The sequence below is a fragment of the Typopeltis vanoorti genome, chromosome 10 (assembly GCF_054136105.1).
Source record: "Typopeltis vanoorti isolate ZY-2024b chromosome 10, IOZ_Tvanoo_1.0, whole genome shotgun sequence".
Lineage (NCBI taxonomy): Eukaryota > Metazoa > Arthropoda > Arachnida > Uropygi > Thelyphonidae > Typopeltis > Typopeltis vanoorti.
Window position 1 is genome coordinate 101,847,013 of NC_143558.1, and position 16,788 is coordinate 101,863,800.

At 34.6% G+C, this 16,788-nt stretch overlaps 1 protein-coding gene across 1 annotated transcript in view; it reads left to right on the forward strand.

Moving 5' to 3' along the window:
• The window catches only part of LOC150102637 (synaptosomal-associated protein 25-like), a 175,907-nt gene extending 162,167 nt beyond the window's left edge, over positions 1–13,740 (forward strand). Inside the window, exon 8 of the mRNA XM_090398656.1 lies at positions 10,949–13,740. Coding sequence (XP_090254782.1) covers positions 10,949–11,014 — 66 coding nt within the window. The 3' untranslated portion in view covers positions 11,015–13,740. The remainder of the gene's footprint in view (positions 1–10,948) is intronic.
• The last annotated feature ends 3,048 nt before the right edge of the window (positions 13,741–16,788 follow it).

Consider the following 16,788-nt stretch of genomic DNA (forward strand, 5'->3'; position numbering starts at 1 on the left):
GGATTTAGAGAAAGATGTTGAAGTTTATTTGGTCTACCTTTACTACGAGTTGCCTCAGTCCTGAAGATACTTCAGGTGCAAACTTTGTTTGCTTACACTTGGGTAAAGGATTATTAAACTAAATTTATTATAGTCTAACCAAGTGGAAAATAAACTTCCGACATCTTTCTCTTAATCCAGAGTAAATTAATACTAAGGTGGTACACCTTTAGTCAACTCATATAAGTAAATATGACCTCTCCATTGCTTCTACCTTAGTATCATCACTTCTGGGTCTGCCTCCCACTGATGAGACCTCAATAAAGGTCTAAACGGTTGGGTAGTGGTCCTTCCCTTAATGCATAGCATTATACATGTTCGCAAGGAGATGTGCTTTGCATTATGGGAGATGCTGAGACAAGTAGTAATGAGAGCTTGGTCCACCTTTACTACGAGTTGCCTCAGTCCTGAAGATACTTCAGGCACAAACTTTGTTTGCTTATACTTGGATAAAGGATTAAACTAAATTTATTATAGTCTAACCAAGTGGAAAATAATCTTCCAGTGAATTTGATAAACAAATCTACTTCATCTTTTCTTCTTCCGGTTTTGTCCTACAGCAAGAACGGACATTGTATTTTTCAGTTAAATGGGTAACCCCCCAAGAAAATCCAACATCTTAAATGCAAAGCGATTTCGATGAACATTGAGTTCCAGTTCCCCTACATGTTTTATTTTCTAGTCACTTGCAAGAGTACAAGAGTACTGAAGAAATATAACCTTATGCCCATATTTTCTCTATCAACTTCTTCCTATCAACAAAGATAAGCTTTCATTTTATTTAATTTTCCTGAAAATACAAGGAAATAAGTAAATGATATATATTTAATGACATATACTTCAGCCTGAATATTACAGGCCATTATCAATAGCAATGATAGTTGATTACAATGTTGAACACAAACAGTGGATTGATTTTAAACAGTAAGAGCCATGTGATGTTATACAACATAAAGCAATGCAAAGGTATAACTGAGGAAATGTATTATTAATTATTCATTAACTGTATTTAAAAAAAAAAAAAAAAATTAGTGATGTGTGATTAGAATAAGACTTTCCCCATATCTTAGATAGTAAGAAGCAGTCGCTATGATTTACATTCAGATGTAAATGGTGGATGGTGAAGTAAGGCCTCAGCTCTTTCTTTGATATCCTTGCTTACAGCTTACCTTGTAACACAGATAATTTTCCAAATATACCAATCTTTTTGGTTGCTGCGAGCAAGTCTTTCCTTTCTCAAAAATTGCCGCAGTCTCAAGATTATTCCCAATTTCATGAAGGTGAAGGATACCATCAGGTCTCCCAGTGTACAGAATATCCATTTCAGCACAAGCCTATCACTCATCTGCAATCAATTTTGAACTGCAAAACATGGACTCGCTCTATTAATATGTCTTATCTCTGACCTCTGGAATAGTATTACCTCCATTGTAGACCTTCAACTATCCCATATAGTTTTTACTGTGGCTAAATTCTTTCTACATAGCTCATTTAACAAACAATCAAAATTTAGATCATAAATTCAGTGCCCTTGTCAGTAAGCAAAGCCCACTTCATACTGTTCCAAGAAATTGGATAGTTAACATCTCAGTATGTCCTTTAACTGGAAGTGAAATCCTCATTCTTTTAAAAGGACATGATTTTGTCATAGTTCTTTATAAAAAAAAGATGCCTTAGATTTCCTTCTCAACATTGAACAGAACGTATTCACACCCTCTAGTGAGGATGCTAATGAATTTCATCTGGAACTTTTATCCATCCTGCTGAAATCGAAGCTTCTACCTACAAACATCTCTTTAGCTGAAATGAAAGCTTTAATCCTTAAAATGCAATTTTTCATCTTATTATGGTTTCCCCTTGCTAGCTTAAGTCATAATAAGATGGAAAATTGCATATTTCATCTTATTATGACTTAATATATTTAATACATTTGACTTAATACATTTTATAATTTGCAGTATCCATAACTACTCTGGATACTGCAAATTATAAAAGAACAATACTGCTTTTATTACTGGATCGATTGACAAACCAGGAATTGAATCACAAGCCCAAGAGCAGACAACTCACTATTAGATGAAGTTGTATGCCTAGATGGAGACAGAGACATCAGAAAAACTTAACTTAGAATCTCTCGATTCTGTGGTCTGCCTATGAATATGAGGAATGGATACATAAGGATGCCATTCCTCTTCGTCCAATTATCTGCTGTGTAGATTTTCCTACTTATCACATAGCCAAATTTTTAGCACACTTATTGAAAGTTCAGATTGGTAATTCCTGCTCCTTAAAAAATTCATCCAATTTTCTAGATAAAGTGAAAAATGTTTTTCTACAACCCTCTGATCTAATGCTTATCTCTCTTTACTAATGTACCTCTACTTTCAGAATCATTTCCATAGGATATATTGAAATTGTTCAGCTTGGTTATTGACTCTGGATATTTTTTGTCAAAATAAGTTTTACAGTCAAGTGGAAACTGCCATGGGAGTCCACTCTCTCTTGTCCTTGCAAACTTTTGTTTAGAACATTTAGAAGACATCCTGGTATCATCCATACCCCCCCCCCCAGCCTTCATTTTAGGTTCATTGTATAAACAAATCTGGTTTGGCAATCTGGCCCCATAATGAAGAAATATTATCTACTTTTTTTTTTATCTAATATAAACAATCTACATCCACAACTTAAATTTACTATGGAAATAGAAAAAGACAACAAATTATCCTTCTTAGATATTCTACTCCTCTACTCACTATCAGGTGAATTAATTACTTTCGTTTATCGAAAGCCTATTTTCAATGGATACCACACTCAACAGTCTGCTCACCATTCCTCACAAAAGACTGGAATTATTAAAACTTTAATATAACTTGTTCAGACTATATGTTCTATCCATCAACAATTACAGAAAGAACTCTTAAACATCAAACAATATATGAAACTCACTGGCTTCTCAGAAAGGGCCACACATCTTTTTCATGAATTGATTCATAAATTAATTTCATAAATAATCCTGGCTCAAATAATAAGAAAGCGGTATGTTGAGTCCCAATCTCATACATTTTTGGCATCTCAGAATCAATTTCCAGAATTCTTAAGAAATACAGTTTAGTCTACTTTTTCTTCCTATCCACAAATTATCATGGTTTCCATCTTCCAAAGATAGACACTCTCCTCTGGCTGTTCCTGGTGTCTACCAAATTCTTTGTGACTACCATCATTCTTACTTCAGACAAACTGGATGCTCAGTGGGAAAAAAGCATATAGGAACACCAATTTTATATTAGCAACAGGAAATCTGGCTTGGCACAGCACAGAACCACTACCCTATGATCTGAAATATGCTTACTTCATCTGTGTCGCTATAAATTTGAATGTTTGTTTAAAGAGTTAAAGCCTTACTTCACGTCCAAACTTAAATCATAACGACTGCCTCTCACTCTCCAAGATATGGGAAAGTCTTATTCTAATCACACATTATTAAATTTTTTTTTATTACAGGTAATGAATAATTAAGAAAGGCCTGTGTATCTGAGTGGAAGTGACGTTTACATCCTGTGTGCTAGGCTGCCTGAAGAATGATCTAGGTTTCATTGTATTTGCAGATTAGAGGAACTTTTTTCTAAGCATTTCTTTGGCTGGTTCCCAAACTAGTCAATCTCAGTCACTGGCAAACGGTTTTTTCACCCATAAACTCTGGTTTTTCATCCCGTAAAATGAAGAAAATTGACCACAGAACCCACACTATTTCAGACAATTAACATATTGTATCAGGGACCAAGAGGTGGTGACACTTGTCAGTCGTCTCTTCATCAGATACTACTTATAATTAGTGGTAGTCTTTGGTCAGCTATCTCTGATTGGTTGCTGGTAGAGATTGAACTGTCTCCCCATCTCCCCTCAGTCTCCAGAAGATAGGGCTAAAATGGCCTCGCCTACTCCTTATAAGGGAAATAAAAGACATTAGCTGATTTTTTTTTTTTAAATTAATAATGCACTTCCTCGGTTATATCTTTACATCGTTTTATGTGTAACATCACATGGATCTTACTGTTCAAATCAATCCATTGTTCACGTTCTACCTTTAATTAACTATCTTTGCCACTGATGCTGGCCTATAATATTCAGGCTGAAATATATGGCTTTAAATAAATATTATTTAATGCCATATGTTTCTTTATTAATTTCATTATTTATTTCCTTGTGTTTTCATGTGAATTAAACTTCATATCGCAAGTATCTCTTAAAAAACAATAAGCTTTCACTGTTATCTTTTGCAGATGTTGACCATATATGAATGCTCTCTTTCATATTTTGGAAGTGACTTCAAATTTTCATCTATTGTGAAGTGACTTCAAAAAACACTAGTACTACATCTGTTACTGGAAATCTCACAAGTTCAGTCTTGTTCAGCATGGAGTTGGATTAGATTGCAGAATCCTTTGGTCAAAGATACACTTAATCCACCGTATGCCCTTATTTCCTCTGTCTACCATTAACAAACTCTACCTTCTTACCATCCACCAAATATATACTTTCATTATTATCTCTTGCAGGTGTTGACTGGATGTCTCATGAATGTTTTCTCGCGTATTTCGGTAAACTAGCCATTTTGTTGAGAAACGACTTCAGGAATGCTAGTATTATATCTGCTACTGGAAATGTCACAAGTTCAGTCTTGTTCAGCATTGAGTTGAATCAGCTTGTAGAATCCTTTGGTCAAAGAAAGCTCAGGGGCTTACTATATTGACCAAACTTCATTCAAAGCAGTTGTATATCCTAACCAAAATTTTGGGAGATTTTTCATTCTCAGCAAGTGTAAATAATGATTTTTATTTTATTTTATTTTTTGAAACATTACATTATTTATTATATCTAAACATGTCATGTGCCATCTCTGCTCTAGTTCATGGTGCTGTGAAGTTTAAATCCATTGTTAAATGTGCTCTACCTTTTTGAATTTACCTTATTTTACTAAGAATGGTTTGTTGTTTTCAGACAAAAATACTCCTTGTACTTTAAATCATCTTTAAACATATTCTTGTGCTTGTGTGTACCTGGTTATTCATTATTTTGTATTTTTTAAGTATCAGTCTCTGATCCTTTCAAAACATAGCACAAGTATTTCACTGAATATGGTACTAGTCTTTTGATACTCCTTATTTTTTTTAGATTATTACTTTTGTAATTATTTAATTTTTCACTCTCTCAACCTCTCCTTATCTTTTATAGATATCTGATCCACACACACAAAGGTCATAAGACCTACAGCACATTAGTGCCATTATGGGAAGAGAGCAAGGAGAAAGAAGGAAAATATTTACATTGTTTTTGAACAGCTGAAGGTTGTAATCCTTGGGAAAAGTGAGTGTAAGAGACTGTCCCAAAGAACAGAGAAAAATGGGCTGAAAGAGGAAAAAGAAGTTGGCTTGGTATTTGGAGCTGGACGGTAAACAGATGTTGACCAACCAGCTGCTCACATTCATACAATTTTGGGAGTTAAAAGTGGAGGAATGATAGTGGCCAGTTTAACAGAACGTTGTGTAGGAAAGTGCCTGTAAAAGATTCATAAAGCAGAAACTTATTGCTAATGAGAGAGAGTGATTGGAATGAGTGTGAGTGAATGAGTCATCAGTTAATCACATGCCTTCTTCCAAATAACATCAAGCAATAGAAAGGCTTTGGATACATTACCTAAAATTTTCAAGCAGTATTCAATGATTGGGCAGATTTGGGATTTATGCAATGTTAGCCGCAGCTGGTGCACTGGAGAACTAGTGTATTGAGTGAAAACATCTTATCACCTGTACAACTACTTTATGGCATCTGCAAAAGCTGTGGCTGAGATGTATTTGTGCCACCTGGGTATTATCAAAAGTTAGAGAATAAAGATGACATGATCTTTTTTGGCTTGAGAGATATTGAACAAGACTGTTCTGTAAGATTAGATGAAGTTCACGAGATTTTCCTTGCTTTGTTGTTGAACTGCAAGGAAATCAGTTTGGGGCATCAGTTATGGAATATCTTGAAGCTTCTAATAATTAGGTAGCATAACATTGATCAAATGAAAAAGGAATGGAATGTATCCTCATCAGCAAAGCTAGGGAAAGGATTTGAACTCAGTGAGAGCAGGTCATTTATGTACAGGAGGAAAAGGTATAGGTGAAAGTACAAAGCCCTGGAATACTCCAGCATTGGTGGAGAAATCTGAGAAGAAACTATCACCTGAAGTGAGCAATCAGAAAGGTAGCTGGTGTGAGACCCAGTTGAAAAAAATTAAAAAAAAAAAAATAAAATAAAATAAGTAGTAGTAGTAGAATACAGACCATAGGATGGTAGTTTGCTGAGCAGGATTCTATGCCAGATCCAGTTGAACCTAAGAAATGTTGAGAACATTTACATGTGTTTCTCCTAACCTTTCCATGACATAAATCCAAATGTGGGTGGTAAAGGCAAGATCATGTGTAGATAAAAGTGACAAAATGGCAGAGCTGACTGTTGATGACCTACCATGGTTTTATGAGTGAAATCAATTGGGCAGTAGTTTGCTAACTGAGTTTTAGCACTTTTTTGGAATGGCCTGAATGCAGGCTTGTTTCTCTGTTGCAGGGTAGATGACTGTCTAGTAGGAAGGACTGAAAAAGTAATATATGAAAGGTTAGTGTTAATTCTGGACCATAAGTTTTTAACACAATAGAAGGGATGGCATCAGTCCTGATGCCTTGTTTGTGTACAGCTGATTCCTGTTTCTTCTGATTTCTTTCTGGCAGAAGACCAGGGGTGGCATGAAGTCGGCAATTCTTTGAGAAGTGGGAATATATACTTTGTCTTGGTCATCAGTTTAGGAATTGAAAGAAAAAAAATAATATCACTAGGTAATCTGTCTTTTGGTGATGTTACTATTTAGGTATCAGAGAGTAGTGGAAACATGGATGGGTAAAGTTGCTCTCAGTGGGCTTAGTGAGGACCAGAAAATGACTGCCATTTGAACAGAAGATAAGTTTGTGGCATTTGGCTTTTCAGAATTGGATTTAGATTTGTTGATAGTTTTTGGCATTTGTTGTAATCTGCAGTGCAGGCTGAGTGTGATGCTGGAGTTTTTATCTTAAGCCACTGTTGATATGTGGAATTTTTTTTTCTTGGACTTTTTGGATAGTGATCAGGAATTTTGGGTGGAATAAGAAATGGAGACCTTTTTAGTGGAAGTTATTTCTGTTAAGTCTGAGCAGATGTTTGGATCAGAAGAACAGAAGCAGTAGTGAGACCAGTGGGAAAAAAAACAACAAAGTCATCCCATTAGGAATCCTTGTAATGCCAAAGGATGTGTGACTGCAAATTGTTAGGTGAAAGTGAAGTGAAGAAAACATGGATGAGGTTGTGGTCTGAATTACCAAGAGAAGAACTGATATCGACAGTGTTGAAAAGGATGGCTTGTTAAGAAGTCTAGGGTATTCATAGAATGTGGTAAAGGTTGTCTGTGTGATCTATGAAACCAGAGAAAGGAAGCCTGTTTGAGGTTTGGATGTAGAAGTCCCTTATTATTTACCAGTCTGTTATATGGGGTGGAATTTAAACTATATGCTCAGCATCGATTTTTGCCTTTCACACTGCCATATATCCCAAAATTCTTGCATATAGTATATTTTATTTTAAATTAATTTCTATAATAACAAATATATATACACATACAGGATGTTTCAAATTAAACTTTCTCTGTTCAGAGCAATCTGTAGAGAGAGAGAGAACCAGTAAATGAAATGCCCTCAAACTTGGTGGGTATCCTAATCAGATCGTGGAAGAAGAGATTTGGACATTCAAAAAAAAAAAAAAAAAATTAGTTGAAAAATGACCAATAGGATAAATATGGTGCCTTGTGTGAGCGAGAAAAGATAGTGAATTTTGCATACTGCAAACGAGACTGACTCTACAGTCATTTGGCTTGTGCAATCAGTCTCACTTTGCTTGAACTTGCCTTGTTTGTGAAGTGCTTCTATACAAGGAAGGAAAAAATGCTGCAGTAGTATTTTGTGAATAGAAATGCTTAGACTTTTCAAAAAAAAAACCCCATAACACCAAATGCAGTATATGCATGATTCATCAGTTAGAAGAGACAGGCAATTTGACAGTCTAACCCAGGAAGAGGGTGTAAATCTGAAATTGCACAAATGACTGAAGATGTTGCAACTGCAGTTGTTGAGCAGCAATGGCAGTTTGTACATAAGCACTATGACACTGCAGCACCCCCGAGGAAGAATGAAAAAAATTAAATTTTGTTTTGTGTTTATAAATAATAATAATGCTTACAACATTATATAAATGCAGTACATATTAAAGGTTAGAGCTTATGTTTCGACATTGATTGAATAGTTAATAATTCAAATTGTTCGATTAACGCTTTAGATTACGAAACAAATGTACTGCAATCTAACGCAGTGTTGGAATTATCACGTTCGGCCAATTGCAGCTCGACTCGGCGATATTCGTTTGCGCTTGTCATTGCACATAAGTGAATCCGACACTGCTCGTTGGAACAGTGTCGTTACAGATAAATTGTATGCTTGCGCATGTTATTTCTGTGAGATACGAAACTTTTATTATTGGTGCGTATTCGTGTGAGGATTAACTATTTTTTGTAAATCTTATTTTATTCTGTTAAAATAACATAATTATTTATTTATTATAGATACAAAGCTGAATTACGAGTGTCACTGCTGAAAATATGTAAAGAATTATATTTTTTAAATTATTGTTACACGAAACAAATGCGCTGCGATCTAATGCAGTGTCAGAATTATCTTGTTTGGCCAATTGCAGCTAGACTCGCCAATATTCTTTTGCACTTGTCATTGCATGTAACAAGTGAATCCGGCACTGCTCAAACAAGCAGTGCCGCTACAGATAAATTGTATGCATGTGCGTGTTATTTCTATGAGATACAAAACTTTTATTATTGGTGTGTGTTCGTGGTGAGGGTGAAATATTTTTAATAAAGCAATTTTTTAATATGTAAATTTATTTATTAATAAATTGGTTACTGATTAGGAAAATAAGGAATTTTTTTTTATTTTGTATATGTAGCATCCCCACTTAAAATTTTCACTGCCCGCCACTGTTGAGAAGTCAAATGAGAATGCTGTGGGTTTGTGCAGTGCATGAACCCACAGCATTCTCATTGCAAACAATTTGGTTTGCCGTACACCCAGATATGGAGAACTTTGTGTAACGTGTTTTAATGCTACCCATATAAACTCAGCCATAGCTATGAGTTGCAAACAGGAAATGCCAATATCTAAAAAACATTTGCATTGACATTTCTGGCATTCATGGAGGTGGACGAGGATTGGTCTTGGAACATCTGATAGAGTGACGAAGTACGTTTTCATGTTTGTGGGATAGCAAACACTCAAAACCGCCACATCTGGGCTACAGAGAATTCTCATGTATTTCAGTGCATTCCCTTACATTCACCAAAGATTACAGGATTTACAGCCCAATTTGTTAGCAGACTATTTTCCTTCAAAGAAATCCATCAAACCAGACCATTGACCTATATGGTCACAGTTGTGCATTATCAGGATAGGTTAAGCAGTTTCATCATTACATTCCCTTACATTCACCAAAGGTTACAGGATTTACAGCCCAATTTGTTAGCAGACTATTTTCCTTCAAAGAAATCCATCAAACCAGACCATTGACCTATATGGTCACAGTTGTGCATTATCAGGATAGGTTAAGCAGTTTCATCATTACATTCCCTTATATTCACCAAAGGTTACATGATTTACAGCCCAATTTGTTAGCAGACTATTTTCCTTCAAAGAAATCCATCAAACCAGACCATTGACCTATATGGTCACAGTTGTGCATTATCAGGATAGGTTAAGCAGTTTCATCATCCCACAAAGGGCATGCCTGAACATTGATGCAAGATGGAGCATCAACAAGGATGTGAAGTTCAACAATTATTGTATCAACTCAACATTTCATAGAGTAGAGAGTAATCAGTCACTCATTTTCTATGAAATGGCCACCACATTCCCCAGACCTTCACTTCTGTGACTTTTGGCTTTGCGGTCACAGTTCTTTGCCTGGCATGTCATATGCGAAATCTTTCAAGTTGCATTCTGCTGTAGACAATGCATGCCATATCAGCTGTCATCCTGCACAAAGGCCAAACACGTCGAATGACGCCTTCATTGGTCATCTTGATCTCTTTGCAGTATGTCTGCTCTATGTGATATATTTTTTGTATCACCTTATTTTATGAAATGATTGAAATAAACATCATTGAATAACTTTATTTGTCATTGACTCTGATTATTTCACAATCATATGCCATCTGGTTCACATTAATATAATTTTCTCCTGCTCACAACGCCATATTTCTTTTATCGGTCATTTTTGAACTTTTTTTGTATTCAAAATCTCTTCTCCTGATTGGGTTAGGGTTATCTGGTTCACATCCCACCAAGTTTAAGGGTATTTTTACTTGTTCTTTCCATAGATTGCTCTGAATAGGTTACTTTAATTTGAAACAACCTGTGTGTGTGGGTGTGGGTGGAGAGAGAGTTTATTTCAGTACATTTCTATCTGAAATAGGCTTTAAGAAATAGTTTTTTTTTTTTTTTTTTTTACTTAAATCACTCTGTAAGTGTGGCCTTAGTAAAGCATATACTGCTTTACTATATCAAACTACTCCTACAGTAAGGACTGCAGGAATAGTTTCCTATAGTCAGAGCAGACTGTAAATGAAAATAAAATATAGTTCTTTTATATTAAGCTTAAATAAATAAATCTCATAGTTTCACAGTCGGTTTTAGACAGCTGCAGAAATTCTGTAATTAAAAATTGAAATAAGAAATTGATTATTGTTTAATTTTCATTTTAAACTGTTTGTTCTTTCTCTTAGGCTCAGTCAAATGCAACTCGTATTAGTACTGCCAACCAAAGAGCTACAAAGTTACTTAAGGAGTGAATGCATTTTGGCACAGCAATAAAAATTAGTGTTGATTCTATGTCGGTGAAAATGTTTTGTAAGCTGTCCATATGTTTACTGGTTGCTTCCACTATATTCCCTCCTCCTGTATTCCCTCCTCCTCCTTATGCATGTGGTGAATGAAAAGGAGGCTATATATATTTAGCAACATTATTGGTGCTCATTTCCCTTTTAACATATCTTAAACATTGAAGTCCATGTTCATATACCTCAGAAGTTTGTCTCATTTGATTTGATTTTTTTTTTTTTTTTTTATTTGATTTTTTTTTTTTTTTTAAGTTGGATATTCAGTTGTTTATTAGTATTACTTTTGTGTTTTGTTTTCAGAGTATTGGTATGTATGATGAAAATGAAAGATTAAAATTAATAAGATAGCCTTTAATTTTTTGCAGATATCTTAATTTTGGAGATATTTTAATTTAATTTGAACAGGACTAAAAGATATGTTTCTTTTGTCTTGGTGCTAATCTGTCATTATGTCTTGTATGTACATGCAAAACATAAGTATTACAAATTAAAATTGTATACATCACATTGGAGATTGAAATTTAATACAGCTATATCTGAACTATACTTGTATGTAGCTTTAGAAAAAATATTTTATATATGCATATATATATATATCTGTACATATCCTTTACAAAGAAAGTTCAAGTAAAGGATTCTTACAGTTATTGAAAAAGTATTTTGGACCATAATATACATTTTTATTCTCTATTTTGCAACTTTTAATCTTTGTGGTCAAGTTAGCAAAAAATAATTTTAAAAAATAATGATGATAATATTCTTGACCAGTCCAGTTTTTTGTACAATCAAAAATAAATGTAAACAATTATGGATATGCCTTAAGCCCTTGGACATGCCTTCGGATTGAAAAAAATTTGAATAAGAAATATTTCAAGTGAATCAATTCCAGAGTGATTTTAATAATATGAAATGTATGCCTTTATTATCTTCATAGAACACTATTCCTTTGGGTAGTACTTTTACCATCTAAGGCTTTTTAGCAAAGCAGGAATTGAAAATGCAATGAAGTTATTTTAAGAGATTTTAACAGTGAATGAAATAGTCTTCCCACCTTATACTTTCTCACTTTCCTTAAGATAAAGGAAGTAAATGCTCAAATGGGATAAATCTGTCTTTATTTGGCAGTTTCCCTTAAAATCTCATGTATAATCTCATACTACTCATGTTACAGATGAGAAATGTTAAAACAAAATCAAATTTTTATAACCACTTCATATATCTGCAATTCACTGGTCACAACATTTTTTTTAGGTAGGGTATTACAAAAATATTACAAGAAAATTAATATATAAAGGTTGAAAAAATCTATATTTTATTATTGTTAGCTTTGAATAAGCTGCAGAAAGATTACAAAACAGTAGAATAACAGTTATTTATAAAATGATGACATAATATATCCTAGGAAAACCCATAATTAACAACTTGATTTTATCCCCCCCCCCATCTTCTACACACACACACACATGCACTTATGTCATATAGATTGCATCATGGTTCCTCATCTTTTAATGGCATCAGCTGCTAACTATAGAATATTTTTTTTTATTAGTGAGTTATATTTCAGATGAACATTTATATTTTTTGCAGGATACAATGCAGTATACTATGTTCTAATTACTGGTATTTTTATATATAAATTTGATTTTCTGCTCATGTTATTTTATTATTACAAATGTACTTAAAAATGTTAGTTCTAGTCGTATTCAGTCTTCTGATCTATTTAAGAAACTGAATAAATATTAAGTACAGCATGGAAAAGTTGACATGAAAATGATATGCTTTGAGAGTTCCATATAAAGTTGACTAACAGAAAAGTGATGCAAAGCGAATTTTTTTTTTTTTTTTTGTATATACAATGCCTTGTTTAATCATATGTTATGACTTGTTGAATTATAATTTTACTAATTCATCTGTCGAAAAATATTTTGTTCATACTACATGTTAAAGTCATTTTAATCAAATGTTTTTCTTTTATTAGACAATTTATCTACATATGCATGCAATTTTGAGTATCATGTGAATGAGATATGAACCAGGTATCTCAGTCTAATATAAATATGTGCTGGTGTTGTAAATGCCTTTTGTGGTAACATATTACTGAGATGTACTTCTTGCCTAATTATTGTACTAGATAAAGCTTAAGTGCCACAACTTTTCCTAACTTTAAGACCCATAAATGCTGTCCAAAAGCAAATCCTTTCTAAATACTTGGTAGGCTTGGTGTACTATTTTCATATGTAATTATAGAAAACAAAAAATGAACAAAATATTTTGGTTGTCAAAGTATTCTTAAGTGTTTTCACTATATATGTCTGTATACATGCTTATATATAGACACACTAACTCGCCCACGTATAACATGCATAAATACTAAATATTTTCTGTACCTTTAAATTGTGAATTGCAATTTGTTGCATAACATATGAAGTGTTTAGAGCTTTTTCTCTAATGAATGTTTGTATATGCATGGATGTATATATTGCACAAAAGCATACATTCCTCTGTGACTAAATAGAAATGTACATAGATTGTTATGCCGTGTGAACCTGTTAATGGGTTATCTTTTGTATATTTTAGCTGAATACAGCTGTCTTTCTCTCTTGTAATGTTCATGTAAGTTGTTAAAAATGCTAATAGAATTTTGTATAGAAATGTGAATAAATGGATGCAATCTTGAACTTTTGATTTATTCTGTATCTGAATTGCAATTCAATTGTATCATTTGAAAATGTTGGTGTTGTCATTACATGATGTATGCTTCATAACAATTATTACTTGACCCATATCATGGAATACATGCATGAAACCTTTTGTTCTCATTCCAGTAGCAAAGAAATTTATAATTGCATTGATAATTTCTGTATTATCTTTAAAAAAAATTTTTTTTTTAAATCCTAGTGCTTTTACATTTCTGAATGAGTAAAAGTTAAGTTTACAGTCAGTTTACCATTTTAAAGTTAGCTTTGATCTTTAATGTTTCAGGTAGGATGTGACATATTAGAGTATTTGCTCAATACTTCTTGCAAAGAACATCTGTAGTACATTGATTAATCATACCCATGCGACATGAACCCATTCAACTTTTATATGGCACACTGGCTGGGATAAGGGTTATAGTATTTAAGTCTGGGACACTCTTTGCTCTAGAAACCAAACAGGGTACTTTTTCACACTTCTGACGTTCAGTAAGCATAGATGATTTTTCACTGCTTGGCTTGTGACTACTATCACCTAAAGACTCGCAAAACTCTGTACCATGGTTGGATTTGAACCCACCACTTGGAGAGTAGGATGCTGTCCACTTGGCCATTATTCATGTTACTTGCTGTCAAGTACGTGTATATTTTTTAAAATATCTGATTCTGAACTTAAAACTGTGACATCCATGAAATCCGATGCTGAAATTTGTAAGTACTCAGTTGATAATGACAGTGCTTTGGTTAAAAAATCTGGATTCAAATCCAGTCTTGGATGTAAAGAATTTTTCACTTGAAGGTGAGTTAGCCAGCTCATAAGGAGGTGGTAGTGGTGGCAGTTTTCTCCCTCCTGGAAAATTCATGTTTTGCAGCTACAAAAGCTGTTGAAAAACGTGTACGGTTTATATGGGATTGTGAAGTTATAGCTTTTGTATAAAATAATATTCAATAAAATCAGTTCCAGTAATTTCTAAAAATAGGTCACAGCTTGATATTGATGCATTATATGATAAAAAATGTATACTGTATATATATCCAGACACCGTCATAATCAGTATGGCTACATACATCACCATGACTCCTACAGGTATAAAAGAAAGCACACCTACTTACTTGTCATCTTCATAGACAAACAGTAAATAGGTCAGAGCTTGATATTGATGCATTATATGATAAAAAAATGTATACTGTGTGTGTGTATATATATATATATATACAGACACCGTCATAATCAGTATGGCTACAAACATCACCATGGCTCCTACAGGTATAAAAGAAAGCACACATGCTTACTTGTCATCTTCATAGACGAACAGTAAAATAGGCTATACCAAAGAGCTCAGTGGCTTTTCACGTGGCACTCATAGGATGCCACGGCTCAGTTTGGGAAATTTCTTTCCTGCTACATTTGCCCTAATCAGCTGTACTGATGCTATTGTGAAGTGGAAATGCCTAGAAGTTACAACAGCACCCTTATGATCTAGTAGGCCACGTAATATCACAGCAGGACTGAATGCTGAAACTGATGTAGGAAAGTTGTCTGTCTTTAGTTGAAACACTTGTTAGTTATGTTATATGAGGATTGTTTGAAAAGTTTGGTAAATTTCCAATAGGCGGCGACACAATTCGTTCGTTTATACCAGTGTTGGCATTTATCTTTTTCATGATTCCTGGCAAAATGTTAGTCACGTGCGACGCGTAGTTCTCGCTTGGCAAACATTTCAAATGATCGTGTTCGCATTTTTCCTTAAAATGGAGAAAAACGAGTTTCGTGCAATGATAAAACAGTTTTATTTGAAGAACTGGATGGCCGTGCAGATCAAACCGAGTTAGATGCAGTTCATGGGGACCCTGCACTAGCATTAAAGACTTTATTTTTGGATAAATGAGTTTAAACGTGGTCGTGAGTCCATCGCAGATAAAGCGCACTCCGGACGCCCGACTAAGGTCGCTACGAAGGAAACGATTGACAAAATCCATGGAATCTTTATGGAAGACCATCGAGTGATAGTTCGTAACATTGCTGAGATTGTAGGCATCTCAATTGAATGGGCGTATAATATAATATATCATATTATATTATATTATATTATAAGCGCCTCCGTAGCGCAATTGGAAGAACGACGGTACATTGCGCCCTTCGATTGGAATAGGCCTAAGTTCGATTCTCGTCGCGACGGGAGGAATCTTTATCTGGTCGATTTCAATCGATGGTGAGTTAGCCGATCTCATACGGAGGTAGCAGGGTTTTTTCTCCCGGAAACTCGGGTTTTTCATCCCGCATACATACAAATCGGCCCTTCAGAACACACGCAATTTACAGACAAAAATTACTAGTTGTGGTGGTGTTGGAGGTGGGCGGTAGATGGCGTTGATTCGTAGTAGAGGTAAGGTGTAGAGACAGTTGAAAATGTCCTCCCGCGATGAGTCTTCGGACTCCTTGGAGGTATCAGGAATAATAATAATAATAATATCCTGCACGAAAAATTGCACAAGAAAAAGCTGTGTGCGCGATTGTTGACTGTCGATCAAAAACGCATGCGAAAAGACATTTCAATGCGGTGATTGGCGATGTTTAATCGCATTTGCGGGATTTTTCCGTCGATTCGCGACTACAGACGAAACTTGAATCTACCACTTCACCTGAGTCCAAGCAGCAGTCAAAACAGTGGACAATGCCCGGTGAAAGAGAACCGAAAAAAAGCGAAGACAAACGGTCTTCGCTTTTTTTCGGTTATCATGATAGACTATTTGGAAAAGGGCAAGATAACAGGAGTCTATTGTACATCATTGTTGGACCATTTAAAAGAACTGAAGAAAAAGCTGCCAAGATTGGTGCACCAAAAAGTGCTCTTTCATCATACCATCGCAATGGCAAAATTGCACTAATTCGAATTAGTTCCACATCTACCGTATTCTCCGGACTTGCTCCCCCCTCCCGCATGTGACTTCTTATTCCCCGAACTTAAGAATATGGCTCGGTGGGAAAAAATTTTTTTCGAATGAGGATGCTATCAATGACTATTTTGC